The sequence below is a fragment of the Canis lupus genome, chromosome 21, assembly GCF_048164855.1.
Source record: "Canis lupus baileyi chromosome 21, mCanLup2.hap1, whole genome shotgun sequence".
NCBI lineage: Eukaryota > Metazoa > Chordata > Mammalia > Carnivora > Canidae > Canis > Canis lupus.
The window spans coordinates 54,095,299-54,118,516 of record NC_132858.1 but is presented as its reverse complement, the minus strand read 5'-3'; the positions used below and the strand labels follow the sequence as shown (position 1 = coordinate 54,118,516).

Genomic DNA, 23,218 nt, shown 5'->3' with positions numbered 1-23,218 from the left:
CCTCGGGGCACCGGGGATTTGCTCTGTGAAGAATCAGGGGACTCGCTGTGCAGAATGGAGCATGAAGATGTTCTTCGTCCGAGATCTTTAGAATTATTTGTTTTTTTAAAGATTTATTTATTCATTTTAGAGAAAGATGGAGTGAGAGAGAGCATATGAGGAGGTGCAGAGGCAGAGGGAGAGAGACAGCAACTTTAGCGGACTCTGCGATGAGCACAGAGCCTGATGCGGGATCTCATGACCCTGAGGTCACGACGTGAGCCCAAACCAAGAGTCTGATGCTTAACCAACTGTGCCACCCAAGGGGCCCTAGAATTGATCCTAATCCTGGGTGTTTCGTTCTCCACCAGCAAACACACGCCTCCTCCATCAATGATGAGGAAGTGAGTGTGCTCCTCTGTTCCAAATCTTCCATCCATTTGAGAATCTCTACGTCACACGAGATGAGGGCAGCAGCGGCGGCACGACCCACCAGCACCTGCTGCCCCCCCCCCCATGGCATCTCTTGCAGAAGGTGCAGCGCTGGGATTCCAGCCCACCTGTTGCCACTCAGGCACGATGCCACTTGATGGCCACACATTTCCCTCTGATCCCCGTCAGCGCCCATGGGAGAAAACTTCCAGCAGGAAAGGTGTTTGTGGCAAGTGTGGGTTTTGGCCCTTACCGGTCTGGCCCCGTGACCTCCACCTGCCTTGGGAAACCCTGTGTCCGCACTGGCACGATGAAGACAGGAACAGTACCTCCTTCACAAGGACGTCCTACTGATCAAGGTAAACGCGACGACGATGTACCTGAGTCTCAGCAGAGGAGCTGAAACGCAACAGGGACTGAGCCATCTTTGGGTCATTGTAACTCTTAGTGCTGACCTTGGGACCCGTCGGCTGAGGACTGGATGACGAGCCTTCTCTGTCCAGCTGCCCTGGAAACTGCTGGGGAAGAATCTGGAGGTGACACCTTCACCCCGTCTAGTCTCTGGTCCCTGGCATGCGGATTACGGGACATCCTAAAAAGCAAAGCTGCGAGTGCGAATTTCCCATGGATTGGACTCGGCCCTGGATGGGCCCACACGCCGCGATGCACCCAGACAGAGGCCATTTGCTGGGATTTGGGGACAGAAGATCAGAAGATGCTAAATGCTCCATCAAACACCGTGAACCTTTAAAGTACTGAATCTTATTTGTCCTTGAATTCCCAACGGTCACGAAAACTGTGCATAAACAGAAACCCAGCTTCCCTTTGTTGTTAAATTCTGCTCCTGCCCCCAAATTTGCACCTGGACGTCCCAACTCCTGGTACCTCAGTGGTGACTGTAGTTGGGGAGAGGGTCTTTAAGGAGGTGATTAAGTCAACATGAGGCCACTGAGGCGAGTCCCATGTTCCTTGTCGAAGAGGAAGAGACACTAGGGATGTGCGTGCTGGCAGGGACGGCCCCGCCGGCCACAGGGCGTCTCGGGAGCGCCCCGATCATGCACTAACAGCCTCGGGACCGTGAGAATAAATGTCTGTGACTCAAGACCTCGAGTCCATGGTGTCTTGTGGTGACAGCCCAGCAAACTGGGTGCCCTTCACCTCAGGGGGCAGGTGGCCCCTGGGCCCAGGAACAGTTCAAACCACCATGGGTTCCAACAACAGTTTGCACAGACAGCACCTCGACCGCCGTGGCCTCGAGAAAGCCACTCACCCTCCGCGCACCCATCTCCTGTGCAGAGGGGACACGGCCCCTACAAGGGCGGGTACAGAAGCCTAAGGAAGCATGGCCTGGCCTTGCTGGGAGACCTCGCGAGCCAACACGCGACCTAACCACCACGGGGTGCTTCTGCGGATTCGTCACGTCGGCGCCCCAACTCCACATCACAGGGGATTCTTTCCTACATTCCATGAAAACAGACATTTCTAGAATAGCAGGCCCAGGCACTGGTCCCCGTCCTGTCCTCTGGGCACAGCCCCCACCCAGGACGGGAACTGGTCCCGTCCCAGTGAACCTTCACAGTTCTTGGCTTAACTATTCTAATTTCTGCTCTTTCTTCTAGGACTCTTCGATGTCTAGAATGTTCTCTTCTTGGCATTTTTTAAGTTTTTTCCTCTCCAAATGCAGTGCGTCCCCGTCTGTCCAGGCACCAAGTAGTGTGGGACAGGGCCTCGCCACCCTACCACCGCACTGCAGTGGGTTTGGGCGAAGGCTGCTGTAAGCTCCTCCCAGCTGGCTGCGGGCACGTCCAACGCACCCGAGCCTTTTCCTCAGCTGCAGCCACTCTTACACGCTGGGAATCGCGGGGCTCAGGGTCGGCCTTGGACTGAGGCACATCCTGGAGCCTCGATGGGACACAGGCCTGGGGATATGCCTGTGCAGGGTCTACAGCATGGGGGGCGCGGGAGCGACGGGCGTGGGGGCGTCGGAGACCCTGGGGCCTCTCCCCCCAAATGGCAGCTCACTGAGGATCCCCTGATGCCGGCAGGACCCCTGTGTAGCTGCCCCCTCACACCTGAGCCTCCGGCTGGATACGCCTGCCATGTACGACGTCTCGGGCCGCAAGGCCCGTTCTCCCCGTGTCACCGGGCCTTCCGGGTGGGCCGCGGCTCACGTCCAGGGCTGAGCATACGCCGCAGGGTCTCGCAGGCCTCGCCCCGGCCCTCGGGTCGTTCGGCCCACACACAATTGTTGATAAAACGCTCACTGATGGGCCACGGCCCGCCAAGCGTTGTGCATGGGGCTGGGACGCACCTACTGGGCCCCAGTCGGGATTCAGTCACGGGGACGGCGAGCATATACTGTGTCCTCGAGGCCAGAGGTGCTGGGGGGGGGGGGGCTCCTGAACCTGTCACCGTGGTCCCCTCGACAGACAGAGCGGCTCCTTCCTGACCCCTGCTTGCGCAGCCCTGGGGAGAGCTCGGGGCGAGAGGTCACGGCAGGGCCGTCACCCGCCGATGCTGACCAGCGGCCTGCGTGTCCCGGGCCTGGGGAGAGCTCATCACGCCGCGGGCCGGGAGGGTGCGACCCCAAGCCGGTCGGAGGCAAACGTGCTGAGGGCGTCAGTCTGCTTTCACCCCGAGGGAAAGCCCAAAGCCACCCACACAGGCTTTAGGCTCCTCGGAGGGGAAGATGCAGCAGGAAGGTGCTGCTTCTCTCTGCAGACCCTCACCTGCCACACCTGCTTTGGACAAAAAGCGGGGGAGGGGCACCCAGGGCCCTTTCCTTGAGGACGTCTGAGTCCCCATGAGGAAAGAAACGTGCCTGGACAGACTCAGAAATAAACCCACAGGAGACACCCCGGCCTCAACATCCCCTGCTGTCTGCCCCGGGGCCGAGGGGCTTTCCTGCAGGGTTATCGGGGGTGAGAGGGGCCACCTGGGTCCTCTCCACCTGCCCCCCCTCCCCACCCGGGGCAGAGGTGCTCTGCTGAGGCATCAGCCTGCAGCCCCGAATCACAAGGCTGCTGCCTGCACGGCTTTTGACCTCAAAGAGGGCCGGGCCCTGCAACAAGGGAAGGAAACGCCAGCGCGACGTTCCCACGGTGTCCAGGACATGAAAGTGCCGTGCAGCCAAGGCTGGGGAGCTGGAAAGCCCCCTGGCACCCCCGGGAGGAAGCCTGGCGGCTGCTCTGGGCTCCTACGATGTCCACGCAAACCCTGCGGTGACCCCTGACACACGGGACCCCCCACCTCGAGGCCGGCACCTCTTCCTCTCCAACGTCTGTTTGTCTCTGAGGAAGTCGCAGCAGGGACGTGGCCCGCTCGAGGCACATTCCTTCCACGGCTCCATCTGTGCACCTGCGGAGACAGGCCCCGGCCTCTGCAGCTTAGAAGGGCCGCCACGCATGGCGGAGGATGCGCAGGGAGGGCCGGGCCCTTGGCTGCGTGGTCTCTGACCTGCAGCCTGGCCTGACTCAGTTTCCTCCAGTCGACGGAACAAGAGCCATCGTAATGGGCAAACTCGCCATCTTAAGGAGGGTCACGTCAAGGATTTAAGTGGCCGTGTCTTTTACCCGTGGCAAAAAAGCGCAACACACAGGCACACACACGTCTGTGCAAGTGTGATTCTGAAGAAACGTGGTTAAGAAACAGTAAAAGACCAAACCAGGGGTGCCCAGGGGGCTCAGTGGTTGAGCATCTCCCTTTGTCTCAGGCCATGACCCCGGGGTCCTGGGATCGAGTCCTGCATCGGGCTCCCTACAGGGAGCCTGCTTCTCCCTCTGCCTGGGTCTCTGCCTCTCTCTCTCTCTCTCTCTGGGTCTCTCAGGAATAAAAAAATAATTAAAAAAAAATAAAAGACCAAACCGACATAAAGGCATTTAGCAGGATACGCAGATCGCAGGCAGGACAGCCTGGGAGGAGAAAATCAGCGAAACACAGAGAGGAGGTGGGGGTGGGTAGGGACGGGAGCTTCCCGTCCTGCTGGTGCTCCTCTGGGGCTCCTTCCATTCTATCTGCAGCCTGCGTGAGGCTCCTGCACCCCCGGAGCCCACGTGAGAACTGTATTAAGTGGCAGCATCCAGCCTCCGGCCATTCCTGCGGCCCCTTCCCCTTCCTGGGGCTACAGGTGCCCCGTCCTGCTCATCCTCACGGAGCACAGACGAGGTGGGGTGCGCGTGCGTGGGTCCCGTCTTCAGAGGCCAACCCCTCCCTGGGAGGCCCGGTAACCACGGCAGCCCCGGCCGCACAGCGCGCAGACTTCGCACACCCTCCTGTCTCCACGCACCACTCGCACAGCCCCGCCGTCTACACCACACGGTCATTTCTAGCTCCGGCATAGGGCGGGACCTGCACGCGAAGGGCTCCTACACTGTGGCTTCCTAGGGACGGGGCTGCCCGACGTGCTGCCGGCTGTCACCTCCTTGCATCATACTGTGAGGTCAGTGGTTCTCCGGTGGAGAGGGGAGCTGTCTCTACGCACCCAGTAAACGAATCGCGAGCGGAGGAAATGCATTCACACGGATGCTCACCCCCGTGGTGGCACCGGCCCTGAGGCCCTGAGACATGTCGGCGGCACTGAGACAGAGTTCCCTGCCCCTGGGCTTCGGTGTCGGAAGCTGGAAGAGAAACGGGACAGAGGGAGGAGGTGGCCGCACTGGCCAAGTGGCCTTCGAGCGGGGCACGGGCAAGGGGACAGGACGAGGGCAGGGCCTCCCGGGAGCACGGCGAGGTCGTGGAGGCCCGCAGGCCTGGCTGGGAACTCGGGTTACCCTCCGATGTGTGCAAAGGGCAGACAGGCCCCCGCTTCTCTAGTGACAAGTGCGGCTCCGGAGGAGTCTGTAGACGGAGCCGGAGGCCAGTGCAGGGGGGGTCGTCCCTGGGGAGCCTGCTGGGGTGGGTGCGGGGGAGCCGGCTGGCAGGCGGAGGGCTGGGGGCACGGGGGGTGTGCAGGTCTCCCCTCGCCGTTGCACACAGGGGGTCGGTCCACGGGGGCCTCTCCCGAGCCACCCCTGGAGTACCATCTGGTCAGCAGAGCGCTCGGGAAGCCAAAGCGCCCAGTCGCTCTCACGAGAGCGCCATCCGCACGCCGCAGATCATCACAGGTCTTTGATTATTACGAAGAAGAGTTTTTTAGAAGTCTCCAAGCATCATCCACTTGGCCAGAAACAGTCACTGCCACCGTGAGGCAGGAGCCTGCACCCCAGGAGGAGGACCGTGGGCATGGCCCTGCGGGGACAGGGACCCCGGACGTTCCAGCCTCTAAGCCACGGCCGTGAGTCCTCACAGCAGAGGGGAGGAGGCAGCAGGGGCCCAGCCTGGCCCGTGGCCCTGCTCGGGGGGCACCAGGGCTCCCACGGCTGCCTCCCGGGAGCCTTCTCTCTGTGGGCCGGGAAGCAGAGCAAGGCCAGGAATACTCCAGAACGAGGTGAAACACCTTCGCAGGAGCGCTCAAACACGCACTTCGATCCTGGATGAGACATTTCACTGGGGGTGGGCTCAGCCAAGCTCTACGATTCCCCGTAATCCTCTAATCACCTGGTTCTCATGATGCTTCCAGAAATGGAACCTCAGGTGGGAATGTTTGCCCCTGATTTCTAACGCGTGCAGATCACCCTAATTATTTACAACACTGAACAAAGCACGCTGCGTGTTTGTGTGCACGTTGCACCGAGATATTCAAGGAATGAATATTAGTTCATGCTCTCAAGTGCAGGGCTTGCAAGCAGCAGCCGTTCGACACAGATTTATCGAATGCATAAGCCATTTTTCATGGAAAAATCCATTTTGGGTAGTACCAATAACTGATCATAACACCAACCTCCCCCATCGCTCACTGGCATGGCCAACACCACCGGTTATTTTAATCCCAATGCAACAAACTTGAGATGGTGCAGAAGTGTGCTTGTCACGTCGGGATTTTATGGCGCTGAAGGCTTTCTGCAATGAATGTGATGATTCAAGTCCTATAGGACAAAAGAAAGCCGGGATAGCTCAAATACTTTCGGAATTACTTGTACTTACAATAAAAAAAGGATTTATAGCTCTTACGGGCACAAAAGCTGCGTAGAAGAACCGCGTGTCGGCTGAAAAATTAACGAAGAGCTGTTTATTCGGCAAATCGTAACTCCAGTTAGCACCGCGCTTTCTAGTAAGCTTCCACACGTTATTGCTAATCAATCGACAGAGACCAAAGCGAAAGAAGCTACTCTGTACCCGGGGAAGCACTGTACGGTGGCAGAGGTCAGCACGTGGGGTTTACTGGGTTGCTTTGATCCTGAATAGGTAAACTGAGTCACCCAAGTACGGGTTCCTTCATGGGATTCTATTCTCGTTACTCTCCGAGGCTCCAGAGACACAAAGGGACGAGCGCCTGTGTCCTGAAAATCTCTGGGAGCGCAGACTAGTGAACAGGGCGTGCGCCGTGTGTGAGCGACGGGCAACATGCCTCCACGGGGTGTGGCCCTGTTTAACAGAATGAACCTGCCCCAGGGCCTGGGCAACTCCTTGCTCTACGTCTGATGTTTGCGGCAATGGAGAGTTTGATTTTTAAATGTGATCTGCACCTGGTTAATGCAGGAGGCCGGCCGCGGCATAGAGCCATCGCCCCCACCGCCCGGCCCTCCCTGCCTCGGGCTCCTGCAGCCCCCGAGGTGTGGCTCTAGCTCCACCTGGCCGTGCAGGTTGCACACCTCCGGGTAGTTCAGGGACTCAGCAAGGCGACACTGCCAGGAGTGACAAGAGCTGGGATCTGGGCCCAGGAAGCCGCTCCAGGGCCCATGCTCTGACCTCTAGGTCACGCACCTGGGAAGGCTGCTTTTAGTGTTCCCGTTTTGCGGAGGAGGAAAACTAAGGGCCAGAGAGTGGGTGGAGAGGTGCCGGCGTGGGCACCTGTGTCTGCAGCCCCACTCACGATCTGAGATCCATGCCGACCCACAGCCCGAGGGACAGGTCGCCTGGCCTCCTTGGGGACAGCTGCTAAGACCCAGCATATAGAGGGGGCTCGGCCCTCGGTCGGGGTCAGCACAGAGCAGGGCGGAGTGAGGACCCTGTGGGATCTCCAAGGCCAAAGGAAGACAGACCCCGTCACCCTGTCCGGAATGGGCAATCCCTCTGTCCCTGACCCGAGCGCTCGGCGGGTCCCAGCAAGATGCAAGAGCTATTTATTCATCGGGACATCCAACGTCAGGCCTCGCAGATGCGCTCCCTTCCAGGTAGCTGCCCTGCCGGAGAATCCCTCCAGGTCTGTTAAAAATATTGCCGCCGGGTGGATCTCTCGGACATGTGCTAGCCCCGCGTCTGAGTGGGCGGATCGGGGCTGTGGCATCCTGCGGCCCGGCGGTTCTCAAAGTGGGGTTTGCCTGGGAACGTGCTGGAACGCAAATTCTCAGGCCCTGCCTCAGACTTACTGAATCAGAAGCTCTCAGGATGGAGCCAAGTCGAATGTGTTTTAACAAGCCCTTTGGGGGTGATTCTGATGCTCACGTAAGTCTGGAAAATCCTGACTTAGCATATGGTGCCCTCACACAGGCATCGTTCCCGTCTGAACGTTGCGCTTGGTCGGAGCTACATTCCGGGTACCGGGAGGCGGGATGGCATCTGGCACAGGGAGCCATCCTCTTCTGCAAAGATAGCGCGTGTCTTCACCCGTCTTGCCAGTTTCTCTGCTAATGGGCTTGCACAAGGACACCCTGAGTCTCTCCCTTGGGCTCCAACACCCCCTGGGAAACTCTCTTTGAAAAGAACTTCCAGAAATTGTGAAGACTGATGATCGCGCTGTACGTACATCATCAGGTAACAAAAACGCGGACACAAAGACTGCGTTTTTGAGAATGTTTCCCATGAGCCAGGACATGGCTGAAAGGATTCCCTCTTTAAGACCTGAAGTAAGGAAGCACTGAAGTTTTCAGACCTGATGATAAGAAAAAAAAAGAAAAAAAAAGAAAAAAAGAAAAACAAACAACAACAAAAAACTTCTAAAATAAGAAAATCTACACATTTTCCTTTTCCAAAACCAGTCATGTCCTTGAGAATAAGCCTTTCCTTTTCATTCAGGATATTGGTGTTAGCAACAGTTGCATATAAATAAGGCTTTCCAAACAAACATCTTATCTTTATATGGAAGGAAGTTCATGAAGAAGGAATTGACGTTTTTCCCCAACAACGACAACAATACATTTTTGGGTTCCTTTCCCAGAAATTAGTAAATAACAAAATACCTTTCATTTAAAAAGGAAATAAAAAAAAAAAAGGTCATAGCAAATGCTTAAATCTAATCCATATGCCACTCATATGCTTACAAAAGGAGAGGGTTTCTGTGAGCCTATTTCTCTACTCATTCCGTGCCAAATAAAACAGATTTCAGTAAAAAGCTTTTACCGCCTCACAGGGAACTCTGCTCATTCTTCGGGGTATAGAGAACTATTTATTTTTCATTCAGAATTCCCGGTTCTCTACTTACTATATACATTTTTGCACTCCAGCACACTGTACCCACTCTGGAGAAGCACGGTGAAGTCTGAAAAACACAACATCTTCTCCGGATGGAAGAAATTTTTAAATTTTTATTTATTTATTTATGATAATTACAGAGAGAGAGAGGCAGAGACACAGGCAGAGGGAGAAGCAGGCTCCATGCACCGGGAGCCCGATGTGGGACTCGATCCCGGGTCTCCAGGATCACACCCTGGGCCAAAGGCAGGCGCCAAACCACTGTGCCACCCAGGGATCCCGGAAGAAATTTTTAAAATGCTGATGTGGTTTAGCATCTACATTCTATAACATTAGGGAAATGCAATTCTCAATGCAAAAAAACAAAAAACAAAAAACAAACCAAAAAACTCGTACATGATGATCCTGGAATTCGTCGTGACTGTCACTGCTAAAGAAATATCTGTCCCAATCAAAAGCAAAAAAGAGGTCCCCAGAGGGAGCCAGCTGAAAAAGTGCTAAATACTAGAAATATGGTCTGTGGGTTATGAAAAAGTTCAGACTCTAAACCCAGGAAAGGGACACCTGGGTGGCTCAGTGCTTAAAGCATCTGCCTTCGGCCCAGGGCCTGATCCTGGAGTCCTGGGATCGAGTCCCGTGTCAGGCTCCCTGCAGGGAGCCTGCTTCTCCCTCTGCCTGCATCTCTGCCTCTCTCTCTGTGTCTCTCATGAATAAATAAATAAAATCTTAAAAAATAAACCCCAGGAAAATAAAGAGGCACACCATACACACCCATAGGAAGTAGCTTTGTGTTCGATTTGCACCATTCAATCATGCAAGGGTACAACCAAGTGAGGTTCCACGAGTGCCTGAAGTTCCTCGCATCAAAAGGTAGCTGAGATGTCACGGAGAACCCAAAACCACTGCGAGGCATTAGGAAATGCTTAAGAAACACAAAAATCAAAATGCCCTCTTCTAAAATATGTCGTGCTGCAGGCTTTGCCAGCGGAGCGCAAGGGCACAGCAGGGAAGGTCTGTAGATGGGAACGGCGTGGTCTCCAGGGATAGAGATTCCCTCTGGAGGGACAGAGGAGGATTCGGTAAAATTTATGAAACGTGATGGACACACGGGCGCCTGGCAGTTGCACGTCCGTCTCTGTTTCGGCCCAGGTCATGATCTCAGGGTCGTGGGATGGAGCCCTGCATCGGGCGCCACGCTCAGCGCAGAGTCTGCTTGGGATTCTCCTCCTCCCTCTACCCTTCCCACTTGTGCATGCTGCCCCCCCCACCCTCTCTCTCTAAAATAAATAAATACATTAAAAAAAAACAACTGATAGACTGATAGACAACCAGGCTCAAAAGGAAACCAAGCAAGAAGTCGGCTGCTCCAGAGAGACCCTCAGGGAACTTCTTTTTTTTTTTTTTTTAAAGATTTGTTTATTTATTTATGATAGACATAGAGGGAAAGAGGGGCAGAGACACAGGAGGAGGGAGAAGCAGGCTCCATGCCGGAAGCCCGACGCGGGACTGGATCCCGGGTCTCCAGGATCACGCCCTGGGCCAAAGGCAGGCGCCAAACCGCTGAGCCACCCAGGGATCCCCCCTCAGGGAACTTCTAAGCATGACCCCGAGACAGGGCTCCCACCTGGGAGGCACGGACTTGGTTTCTAGTTTATTTTAAGGAAAAGCGATTTTACAAATAAGCACAGAAGGGTTCCAGCTAAGACTCTCGGGATCGTGCAGCTATGACCGAGGCAGAAGGAAAAGCATGAAGGCCCCGTGGGGGAATAACTGTGTGCCCCACCAAGTCCCTGTTCCTGGTGTAGTGTCCTCCTTGCCCCCGCCCCCCATCTCCACCTCCTGGCTCAGGAAGCTGGGCCATCCGCCCCTGGGAAACCTCTGAGCGTCATGAAGAATAACGCATCCTTCTTGACTCTGCAGGTTGACCTCATGCCTTGCGATGTGGATGGAGTAGGCCCCGCTGTGGGCTCGGGTGGTTTGCCTCCGGGACCTCATCTTCCAAAGCTGGTTCCCCTCCCGGCCACCCTAGGGGCTGTCCCTGCTGCTGCCCACCCAAATGAGGAAGGACGCATCTCAAGAGCACAGACCACACTTCCCAGGTTTACCGTGTCCCATCCCAGCCCACGAGAGGAGGAGCTACCGTCAAGGAGCAGCCGAGCCCCCAGGAGCGGAGGGACTGAGATTTCCAGGGGTGCTTCAAGGTGGCAGCAGACCCGCAGCAGGAAAGAAGCCCGGTCGAGACCCCGGCTGCTGGGGACAAAGGCTCTTTCCTGTCCACATGTAACGACAACCGTGCAAAGCCATTTGGTTGCTCTGAAGACAAACTTAACACTCCTGGCTTCCTGCGTACGCCGTCTCCACAAATGTCGTATCGCACAGAGAGCGACTTACTGCAAACACCGCTCCCCGCTCTCTGCTGTGAACCTGACGTCTCTGGGGCATCTCGTGGCACATTACCTGTCGTCCCTCTCCCAGTCAAAGCCCAGGTTCCTGCCGGGGACCCGACCCATGCAATTCTCTCGGGAAGTGATCGTGACGATGCCCTAAATTTCAATGCTAGGGATAGCAAGCCCAGGCCTCTTAACGCCTAGAAGCACAAAAGGTCTCCTCCTACCTTCCGTAACTGAAGGGGCTCGGCGTGGGATCTCACCTTGACTTCCACATAGACCTTAAATATTCCCCTGAAATGCTCTAGGGGTGAAGCCACACGTTGGAAGGGTCATAGGGCCTGCAGGGAGCTTCTAGAAGGAACCCCCGGTCCACATCGCGGATGCACCGGCCCGGAGAGCCACCCCACTACCCCAGCCTACCTTTTCCGAGGCCTTGTCCTGCACCGGTGGCCCCGTGCCAGGCGAGGTCGGGGGCGGAGGGGCCCGCCGCTTCTTCAGGTCTGACTTCACAGACACCCCCGAGATGTTGCTGAGCGACAGCGATGGACCCAACGGAACGGAACGAGGGTTCACGGATGGGGAGTTGGGCGTTGTCAGGCAGCCCTGTGGGGCAGACAAACAGAATACTCTCATCAGTGTCCCACGACTGCTGTGCGGGCGGGTGCTCCAGGCCGGACACAGCGCCAAGCCGCTCGCCCAGGCCCCCGACATCATCTCCACCACGATGGGCCTGTGTGGCTGTGCAAAACCCACATTCGCCCTGTCACGAAGGCCCGGGTTCTCCCTTTTAGGAGAAGATGCTGCTGCGCGACGGCCTCCGGCCGCAAGGTCTGTTTTCGGGATCATGAATCAGCCGGCATTCCCGCCCAAGGTATGAGGGAGCCTCGCTGAGACGTTAGCCTGCCATCTGAGGACGCCCTGGGTGCCAGAGGGGAAGGAAGGGCCGAGAAGCCTACTGCTCCCGGAGAAGAGGACTGTCTTCGCTGGTGCTGACGACACTGCCTGCACCTCCGGCCGCCCGGTGATGACCCTCACGGCACCTGTTCCCTAGGACACCGACCACCACCCCTTTAGGAACACCCACTGATGACATGAATCTGTTGCAGGTAAACACAGGCTTCGGTCCAATTAAAGGTGGAGTTGCCGAGGTACCTGTGAACCCCCTGATCTCGTGCATCCCTGTGCGCCCCCACCCTGTGCATCCCTCGCGCCGGAAATCCTGCGGCCCAGTGTCTGGACTTTGCAGAGGGTGACTGCAAAGCCACGGGGTCACCTTCCGCCCGCGTCTCCCCAACAGCCAGCTGCCCCGGACAAAGCTCTGCGTACACCCCGCGGAGTCGTCTGCTCAGCTGCCCCGTCCCCAAGCGCCTCCCGCGTTTGGGGGAACCATGACTGCCCCCTCCGCCCCACCTTCCAACACCTCCTGCCGTCTGGAGAAGTAGGCCACCTGCTGCCAAGGCGGGGCGTAGGTTTCTTTGCACGGTCAGAGGTCGTGGATGAACGGACGAACTGAGCAAACGGCGCACCGCGAAGACCGCAGGGGCGCGGAGCACAGTCCCGTGTGGTGGGTCCCTAATGCACGGGAGACCGACGCCAGCCAACCTGCTCATGAGCTGCTTGCAGGGAGCAGTTGCTCCTCCTGGGTGTGGGAGGGGAGGCTGGCCCGCTGGAGGGCACACAGTTTTCAGACTCTCCCCTCCCAGGCTCTGCTTAATCAAATCATCCAAGAGTTGGTGCAGAAAGAGGGTTTAGAGAACCAACACTCCAATTTCAAATGAAAAAAAAAAAAATGATGAGGCCCCCCGGGGGGCACAGTCGGTGCAGCGTCTGACTCTTGATCTCAGCTCAGATTTGGTCTCAGGGTCATGAGGTCAAGCCCCACATTGGGCTCCACACTGAGCGTGGAGCCCACTAAAAAGAAAAGAAAAGAAAGAAAAGAAAAGAAAAGAAAAAAGAAAAGAAAAGAAAAGAAAAGAAAAGAAAAGAAAAGAAAAGAAAAGAAAAGAAAAGAAAAGAGAAAAGAGAAGATCTAAAGCAAAACAAAATGGAAGCCACCCTCTGCCCTGGAGCCTCTCCCTGTCCTGACCTGCCTTCCTCCTCCAGTGCCCGTGCCCGAGGCATATTCCACAGCGAGGCCCATGCAGCTGGGAAGGTAGCGCACGCATGATGGAGACACGGTGTCTGGGTTCAATTCCTGCTTTTGTCACTTAGAAGCCGCATGAACTCAGACACAATTTTTTTTTCGACTTTTAAAAAAAATATTTAGTTTATTTATTCCCGAGAGACCCAGAAAGAGAGAGAGTGAGAGAGAGAGAGAGAGAGAGAGAGACAGGCAGAGGGAGAAGGAGGCTCCGTGCAGGGAGCCCGATGCAGGACTCGATTCCAAGACCCTGGGGTCACACCCTGGGCTGAAGGCAGATGCTCAACCGCTGAGCCTCTGGACAACTCCACTCTCTCATTTTACAAAAGCATCTTGTGGGGAAGCTTTCATTTGAATGATGGGTTTTCTGAATTTAAAATAAATATGCAAAAAAATTTTTTTAATAAATAAAAAATAAAATAAATATGCAGCAGGGTGCCTGCCTGGCACAGGTGGTGGAGCATGTGACCCTTGATCTCAAGGCTCAGAGTTTGAGCCACATGCTGGGTGCAGAGCTGACTTAAAAAAATAAAAATAAAAATAAAAATACGTAAAGGAAATCCATCATATTCAGTGACCGCCCAGGATGACCTGCGCTGCATCTCCAATCCTCTTCTGTTCCTCGAGAACATTCTTGAAACTTGGGTTTTCTTGCCCATAAACGTTAAGGCAAAGCAAACAGCCACCCCTGGAGGTTGCTCTGAAGCCAGTCCCTGCCTCCCTTCGAGACGCCGAGCGGGGCTGCAGGGCCTTGTCCATCCCGAGCAGCCTTCCCACGGGGAGCGGGTCCGCGGGAACGGCCCGACAGCTGGGGAATCTGTGGCGGCCCCTTGCTGCCACGGCCGGTGTGGAGGGGAGTGTAAGTGCGTCCCGGTCCTTGCACTCTGCAGGCCCTGGGCTCGTTACCACGCACTTGGGGCCGCGCACAGAAACTCGGAGGTCCCTTCCCGGCCTCAGCGCGGCCGCCGCGGCCGCCAGGAAGACCCGGAGGCCCGAGTCCCAGTGGCTTCTGCACGGTGCACCTGCTAACGCGAGAGAATGAAGCCAAGTGGGGGGCCCATCTGGGTCTGGAGCGGCTGGAGCACGGCTGGCCGCCGGGACCCGGCGCCGGGGGTGCAGGCAGGGACCCGGGGACCGTGGAAGCCCGTGGCGCGGGACGGAGGGGCACACGGCGCCTCCACGGCCTCCGTTCAGCCCCCGTCGGGCCGCAGAGCTGCGATTCCTCTGCGCTCGGCCGGCCGCGCAGCTGCGGGGCCCGACGGCCGGACGCCCGGGCACGGAGGCCCCCGGAGAGGTGGGCCACAGGCCGTCCGCTGTGTAGCGACCCTGCCACCCTGGCGCCACCACGCGCGCCCACCTCCCCAAGACGGAAATCCCAGCGACTTCCAATTGCCGTCCACACCGGCATGTCTCCGTCACATCACACGCGGTTTCCTTCTTCTCTGACACGTAGTTTTGGGAGGAATGACCTCGTGAGGGCCAAGGAAGGTGGCCTCACACGGGACAGCGCCGGAGGCCCCGAGCACCCCGCATCCCAGGCTGTGTGGTCCGCGGCCCAGGACGGTGGGCTTCTCGCCGGCCTCACCTGCGTCGGGGGGACAACGCTCGATTTTGACACAACAGGCTTGATTATCCCCAGCTTGCTCCACACGGACGCCACGCGGCTCTGTGCCAACACCCACCCTTCCCACCCACAGGCCTGTTTTCGGGTTCTCTGGACTGGGGCCCATCTGCCTCACGCAAGGACTCTGCTATTCAGCAGCCTTTCCCAACCTTCAGCCCATGAGCGGCCAAAGTATTCAAAACATTTTGGCTGCCCAGAGGATACCTACGGCTCAACTTTTATTTTCCCTTTTTTCCCCTTTTCCTCCCTTCACTCCTTTCTTCACCTTCCCCACCCTCCACCTCTGGCAACCACCAGCTTTTTTTTTTTTTTTTTTTCTTTTTAGATTCCACATAGAAGGGAGATCATGCGGTCTTTGTCTTTCCCCCTCTGAATTATTTCACTTAACATGATGCCCTTGAGATCCATCCATTTTGTCACAAGTGGCAAGAAGACTTCATTCTTATTTATGGCCGAATAATCCCCTACTGCACATACACAATGTATATATTCGTACACACAGACTTACATGCATACACAAGCTTGTGCATTATGTGTATATGTACAGTTTCTTTATACATTTGTCTGTAGGTTGTTGGGTGTTTCTCTACCTTCCCCATTGTAAGTAATACTGCAACGAACATAGAAATATATTTATCTTTTCTTGTGCTTTTATTTTCTCTGGATGAATACTCAAAAGGGAAATTGCTAGATCATCTGCTGGTTCCAGTTGGAACTTTGGGAGGAGCGGTGTTCCCTAGTGGTCATGCCAATTTACGTTCCCACCAACAGTGCACGAGGGTTGCCTTTTGTCCACACGGAAACTCGTTATTTCCTCTCTTTTTGACAATATCGATCCTCACAAGCATGAGGTGGCATCTCAATGTGGTTCGGATTCGCATTTCCCTGACCACGAGTGACGCTGAACATCTGCGCATGTTCCGTTGGCCATCTGTATGTGGTCTTTATAAAAACGTCTATTCAGACCTTCTGCCTGCTATTTAATTGGATGTTTGGCTTTTTGCTATTGAGTTGTAGGAGTTCTTTATATATTTTGGCTATTAACCCCTTACCCCATGATGTGCAAGTATCCCCTCCCCTTTGGTAGGCTGCCTTTCATTTTGTTGGTGATTCCTTTGTTTTGCAGAACCTTTTTCGCTCTCTAGATGTAGTCCCACTGATTTATTTTGCTTTTGGCGTCAGATTAAAAAAAAAAGAATCATCACTGAGACCGATGTGAAGGAGCTTACTGCTTGTTTTCTTCTAGGCATTTTATGGCGTCCGGTCTAAAGTGCAAGACTTTAACCCATTTTAAGTTAATTTTTGTGTAATGGTATAAAACAGTGGTCCAGTTTTCCCAACACCATTTACTAAAGAGACTATATTTTCCCCATTGCACATTCTTGGCTCCTCTGTCATACATGCATAGGTTTATTTCTGGGCTCTTTATTCTGTGTCATGAATCTATGTATCTGTTTTTTATGCCAGTCTTATACTGTATTAATTACTACGACTTTGTAATACAATTTGAAATCCAAGGCCATGATGCCTCCAGCTTTGTTCTCTTTTCTCAAGATTGCTCTGGGTGTTCAGAGTCTTCCACGGTCCTCTATAAATTTTATGATTATCTGCTCTATCTATCTGAAACATGTGATTGTGATCTTGACAGAGATTGCACTGAATCTGTAGATTGCTTTGAGTCATATGGACAACTTAACAATATTGATTCTTGCAGTCCATGAGCATGGAATGTCTGTCCATCTATTTGTGTCTTCTTCAATTTCTTTTATTAATGTCTTACAATTTTCAACATGTAGGTCTTTCACCTCCTTGGTTGAATGTATTCCTAGCTATTTTATTCTTTTTGATGGAATTGCAAATGAGACTGTTTTCTTTATTTCTCCTCCTGATGGTTTTTTATTAGTGTATGGAAATGCAACCAACTTCTGCATATTGATTTTGTATCCTGTAACCTTACTGTATTGATTTATTAGTCCTGACAGCTTTTTTGATGGCATCTTTAGGGTCTTCGTAGAAAATCATGTAATCTGCAAATAGTGACAGTTTTACTTCTTCCTTTCCAATTTGAATGCTTTTTCTCTCTCTTCCTTGCCAAATTGCTATGGTTGGGACTTCCAGTACTGTGTTGAATAAAAGTGGTGAGGGGGACATCCTTATCTCATTCCTGACCTTAGAGGAAAGTCTTTCAGCTGTTTCACCACTGAGTATGATGAACACAGGTGCAAAAACCCTCAACAAAACATTAGCAAACTGAATTCAACAACACATTAACAGGATCACACACCATGACCACGTGGGATTTCTTCCAGGGATAAAAGGCAAATCAGTCTATATGATGCCCCACATCAACAAGATGAAGGACAAAAGTCATATGATCATTTCAGTAGATCCAGAAAAGGCGTTTCACAAATGTCAACTCCCATTTATGATAAATACTGTCAACAAAGTGGGTACAAAGGGCACGTACCTCAACATAATAAAAGCCATATATGGCAAGTGGGTTAACTCTTACCTTCCTTCTTTCCCCACTTCTGGAATTTGTATATAGAATATAAAAAACAATCCAAATAATCATTTGGGAAGAAAACACTATTAAGTCAAACATCCTTTAAAATGCTTTCTCATCTGTATTAAATAAAATGGAAAAACAAGGATAATCTATACAGCTCAGAGTCAACATAACCTGGTGCATGTCTTATTCCTGTTTGGGGGCTTTTCTCCTGCTACAAAGTAAAGTTCCATGAGGGGCAGACCATGGCTTCCCTGCTAGAGGGATTTGGTTTCCTGTTCTGGTCCAGATGGGTCAATATATATATATTTAAGTATCAAGTCCTTTCTTGTAGGGGAATGAGTCATGCTCTTCCTTAATGGTTGGCACTGAAATCCATATCTTAGCTATTACAATCTTATTTTTCAGGGAGTTTTCTCCTGTGAGTTCAGCCCAATAAACCATTAAGGAAAAGGCCATGGATAATGGAGAGGAAAAGGAACAAAGTAAAAGCACCCTTCAGGGACTTCATACTGTGGGGTGTAAGCTCCACCAGACCAGCGGCTGTCAGCTCGAGGAGGTCAGATCGGAGACCATGTTAAAACCCTGTGCATTCACAACACCACCGACACTCATTCCTTATATTCAATGTAAAAGGATAATGTAATCCTATCTCACACGCACATCTGGGAGAAGAATAAAGCAAGAAGGAAACTCATGATTTCAGGATCTGAGTGTCCACTCAAAACCAATGCTGTGAAAAAATAATACCAAAATAAATAAATAAATAAATACCAACGCTGTGATGAGTGATTCTGCTATTGATCTCTAATTATTGTAAAGTAAGATTAATAGCTGTTTGTTGGCGATCTCCTCCTCATCTCAGCCTATTCGCCTTGTATCTGATTGTCGTTGTGACCCTAGGGTGCTGCACTGTTGGCTGGGACGGTAGGATCTGCACACATTCCAACCAGCCGCCAGGACTTCCCCCGAGGGGGATGCAGGGACACCCCCACTGCCGGGCTCACCAGGGAGCTCCAGTGTCAGAGCAGCCCCGAGCTTCCAGGTGGCCAGTGGATGCCCTTGACTTGGCCTCCAGAATGAGCTCCGCCCTCGCCCATCAGGATGTGAATGTGGGCACGAGGCCCTGGGTGGGGTCCACACCCTATAGCCGAGGGCATCTCTAGCTGTCCCAGCCTGAGGGCTCCACGCACCGTGACCCAGGCTCTGGGAGGGCTGGGCTTCCCCACAGCGACAGTGGAGTCCACCGCACCTACTCACCCAGAGGTCAGTCTTGAGCAAGACTCAAGGTAAGTCCTGTTCTTCTCAAGCAAGCCCAGATGGCTGTGTTTTCCTTTGTGTGCGATCTCCTGTGCGTCTGCACGAAGAGTTTTACAACCACAGCGTGGTGTCCCCCAACGGGGGATCGTTCATCCACGTGCAAAGAACGCGGGGAACTCTGCTCAGGTGCTTCTAGGCGAGACACACATGGTCAACCTGTAACTGCCAGTTTCCTGTTCAAGAGAGATCGCCTCAAAAAAGGAAGGCTGGGGAGTCATTTTTGTTCCCATTCCTCAAATCCATCCATTCTTGCAAACCGACTCTACCCTCTGAGAACAATCGAGTGATCACATCTCCCGACAATGTGAGCGGATCTTTTGACGTGGCTAGTGAGGAATCTGGACGCGGTTCCTGCTCAAAGATTAAGGAGAGCATTTCAGTTCCAGTGGGTGTAGTTAAACAGCTGCTGGCAATCCTATCGGCCTCACCTCTCCTGAGCTAGAGCAGATGCTCTTAGGATGGCGCGATCCTGGGGTGTTAATGGGGAGGAGACAACTGAGCTGCTCAGGATGGCCCTGCTGCCTGGCAGCGGAGTTAAATGGGGTCCAGCAGCCGGGCTCCCGTCTCTGCACACCAGACTGCCCCCTTGGAAAGGCTTTGCCATGACCCTTCTGTTGTTAACGCCGTGTCGAGGGATGAGGGAGAGAGAAGGTGCAGCCAGACCTGCTATCTCCGTCGTCTTTCCTTCCAGGCTCATGCAGAATCCAGAGCGGGACCATGTATGAGGTTGACCCCAGCCAGCAGAAGGGCACAGAGACCCCGCTGTCCCGCCACACTCAGGGGATCCGCCTGGCTGGCCGGCCCACACTCAGGGCAGAGCTCCTCCTACGCTCTGGCCAGAAAGGAGAGAATATTTGTGTTCCCATTCCAGCACCATCCTGGGCAACGGGTGGGGCAAAGTTCCCTTCCCAGGACGGTGCTCTCTGTCTTTCTCTTACCTTCGGGGCACGGCCACCCCAACAGACATGCCCTTAGCTGAACCCCTCGGCCAGAGCAGAGGGTGGTGGGCGTTGGGTGCCTGGGACTCTCGAGTCCGTCTGGAGTAAACGACCCCAGGAGGGACAAAGCGTGTCAAGTTCACCCCAACCAATCCCCGTGAAGGGCGGGGCGTCGGAACGTATGGATCCAGTTTCTGTTATGTGAGGTGATGGGAAATGGCCATTCTCTTGGCCACGGTCCTCCGTGAATGCCTGAGGGATGGCACTTCTTTAGAGGAAAAGCTGCAGAAGCTATTTAGTGGGGATCGATATTTCCGCCAGCAAAATACTGGGTCCCCTAAGCTGCCTGACGGTTAAAAGCATCAGAGCAATTCTGGGACATTTCTCTGCAGGCAGGATGTCTTCGTAAAAGGAGCTAACCATGAGCACCCCCACTGGTCGTATTCGATTTTCTCTTAATGAGGCTCAGCGAAGGCCCTGGGAGTGAGCCGTGGTCCTCCGAGGCTTTTGCTGTAGGACCGTCTCAGGAGCAAGGGCTGTTTGCAGACACGAGAACGCATGGAACGTGCTGCTTCCTTGTGACAGGCAGCTTTAATACTGGCAAGTTTAGGAAGCCAGAACTTTCTGAAAAGCTCGTGAACGAAAAGGAAATAAGCCCGTGTAGATCAAGATGTTTAATACACGCTGCCTATGCTCAAGGAGGTCGCCATCCTGGTGGAGAGCGTGCCACAGCTCAGGGATCTGGGAGATGAGCCCCGAGCCCAGCAAGCCCCGTGTCAGAGAGGAGACACAGGCCAGGTATGGAGGCTTGGCGGGCTATGCAGAGGGAAAGTCAAAACGTAAGCCATACGTACAACGCATTTGGAGGGCTAGAGCCAGGGGACCTGCTACATGGGAGGCTCACGGGGAGGACTCCGGGGAGGACGCCAGCAGAGAACTGTGGGCGGAAGACGTAAACCCGCAGGATGTGTACGCGTGAGATGCTTGCTGGGGTCTGATGGGTGATTTCAACTCAGGAAACTCAAGCATCCCTTCAGGGGGAAATGCTAGTCACATAATTCATGAAACCCTAGTGGCGAGGCAAGCAAGGGTTCCCCTTTCAAACATGCATGCACATCTCTTACCATCTCCACGGTGGTGTGTTCTGAGCTACCTGGGACGGTTAGTTTAACTGTGGCTCGTCAGGAGTAAGATCTCACACGTGGAGCACTTAAGACAAGTGCATTCCCCCAAACCAAATAGGGCCTCTCACAGGGACTGGCTGGCGAGCGTAGGGTTAATGCCACGGGCTGCATGAGGCAAGGGAATGAGAACCCGGGCCGCACACCCACCGGGAGCTCATCCGAAGGCGGACTGAGACGACGCCACCCTGTGATGCAGACGCAGAGGCAAGGTGAGAACAAATCTCTGTGTGTGACATCGGACCGTGTTTTATACTCGTATCACATCAGGGAGGCTCCTCTGTACCTGCAAGTGACTGAGTCGCCGGGTGGAGGAAATCAAACTGAGGACATTTCTCTTGTGGTGAAGGAAGCCTCGAGGAAAGCGGGCGATTTTTTTTTTTTTTTTTTTTTTAAGAAACAGAAAGCACAGGGCAGCTCAGGTGGCTCAGTGGTCCAGCATCTGTCTTGGGCCCAGGGCCTGATCTTGGAGACCTGGGATCGAGTACCACGTCGGGCTCCCCTGCAGGGAGCCTGCTTCTCCCTCTGCCTGTGTCTCTCATGAATAAATAAATGAAATCTTAAAAAAAAAAAGAAGAAGAAGCAGCAGCAGCAGGAAGCACAGCTGTGGTCCTACCTCGGCTCTCTGGGTTGAGCTAACGCTCCAAAGCATTGTTCAAAAGCACTCAGTCCTCATCTGCACGTTCATCATCACTTCTGTCTTCAGCTACCGTGTTGTACAAGAGAGCGGCCACAAAATTCAGGGTCCAAGGGGCGCCTGGGTGACTCAGTCGGTTCAGCATCCGACTCTTGCGTCAGCTCATGATCCAATGCACATCTCTTACCATCTCACGATCCTTGGGTCAGATCATGAGATCATGGGCATGATCTCAAGGCTGTGAGATCGAGCCCCACTTGGGCCCCTGCACCGGGCGCAGAGTTTGCTTCGGATTCTCTCTCTCCCTCTCCCTCCATCCCTCCCCCATTGCGTGCATGAACGCTGCCAAAAAAAAAAAAATCAGTATCCAAAATACGATTATCATCCAAGTGGTCCAGGGAAAACGCCACACTGCAAAGAACATGAGGCCTGTCCTCGACAGAGCGGCACCATTGCGCTCCCCGGAAGGGCATCAGAGCTGACACCTGCCGAGGGCGGAGGGAACCCGGAGGAGGAGGCCCTCTAAACTTCAGGTGTCCCCAGTAGCAGCAAACATGGGGAGGCATTAATTTTCCACATATTAGCCCGGGAGATGCTTCTAACAAGTCTCAGAGGTAGGTCATCAGGGGATTCCTGTTTTGCAGGTCAAAACCCGGGGCACAGGCAAGAGGCCAAGGGGCACTGAGTTTCTGGAGCGCGCTCTATCTTCCTCTGCAGAGGTTAGGGCGCCAGTCTCCCCCCTTCATCGGGGCCAGAGGCTCAACAGCTTTTTCATGGGAAAGAGTGTTGCTGCCTCAGGGCCCAGAGGCCCTGGCGCCGGGCTTGGGTCTGCGGAGTGGCTCCTCCCAGCGCCCATCTGACGATCCGTCCGCAGAGCCCAAGGTCTGGGAAGGATGTGGCCTGCAGTGCACACACGGGAACACCACCCCTGTGGGGCTGCTGACTCACGGCCCACAAGACCCCCCGGGCCTCCCCACGTGGACCACCATGGACTCTGATCGCAACGGTCTTCAACCCAAATGCATCATTTACGTCCCAGGTCTGTGGCCTGTGCGACGGGCCACCAAGATCTCTACAGATGTCGCTTGTCGGCTGCCCTCCCGCCCAGGCTTTTGCCACCTCTGGTCGGGAAGGTCTTCGTCTGCACAGGCCCGCAATGGGGCCGAGCTCCCGTGCCCGGGACGCCCACGGTCCCCTCTGTTCTGGGCACCGCAGGCTGGAAACCAGGTGCCCGGCGGAGGAAGTCCTGTCGCCTCTGGAGTCCTCCCCGCCCTCCTCGGGGTCGGGGGATTACTGACGGGAAAGAAGCCGGGGTAAATATGCCAGTTTCTAAAAAAGAGATTTAAGCCCCAAGAGTTCCAAGTGTCCCTTCCATGACCAGTTGAGACGACGTGAGGATGGAAAGGGCAGGCCGTCGGGGTCGGTGGCAGGTGACCTGCCATGTGCAGCCGTCCCTAAATGTCTCAGTCGAGAGGTCGCCGAAGGCCCTACACCAAAGTGACAAGCAATCATACCCCATGAATTAGTGGGGCAATGTCCCAGCTGACTCGGGGCCCGGGCTTCTTTCCTCAGGAGCAGAGAGAGACCCAAGGGCCGGGCGTGCACTTGGCTCGCGGCGGG

The 23,218-nt window shown here is 54.3% G+C and overlaps 1 protein-coding gene across 1 annotated transcript in view; it reads right to left on the bottom strand.

Annotated features, from left to right (window-relative positions):
• The window catches only part of LOC140613197 (protein cordon-bleu-like), a 144,210-nt gene that overhangs the window by 40,251 nt on the left and 80,741 nt on the right, over nucleotides 1-23,218 (bottom strand). The window contains exon 6 of the mRNA XM_072791705.1: nucleotides 11,670-11,852. Coding sequence (XP_072647806.1) covers nucleotides 11,670-11,852 — 183 coding nt within the window. The remainder of the gene's footprint in view (nucleotides 1-11,669; nucleotides 11,853-23,218) is intronic.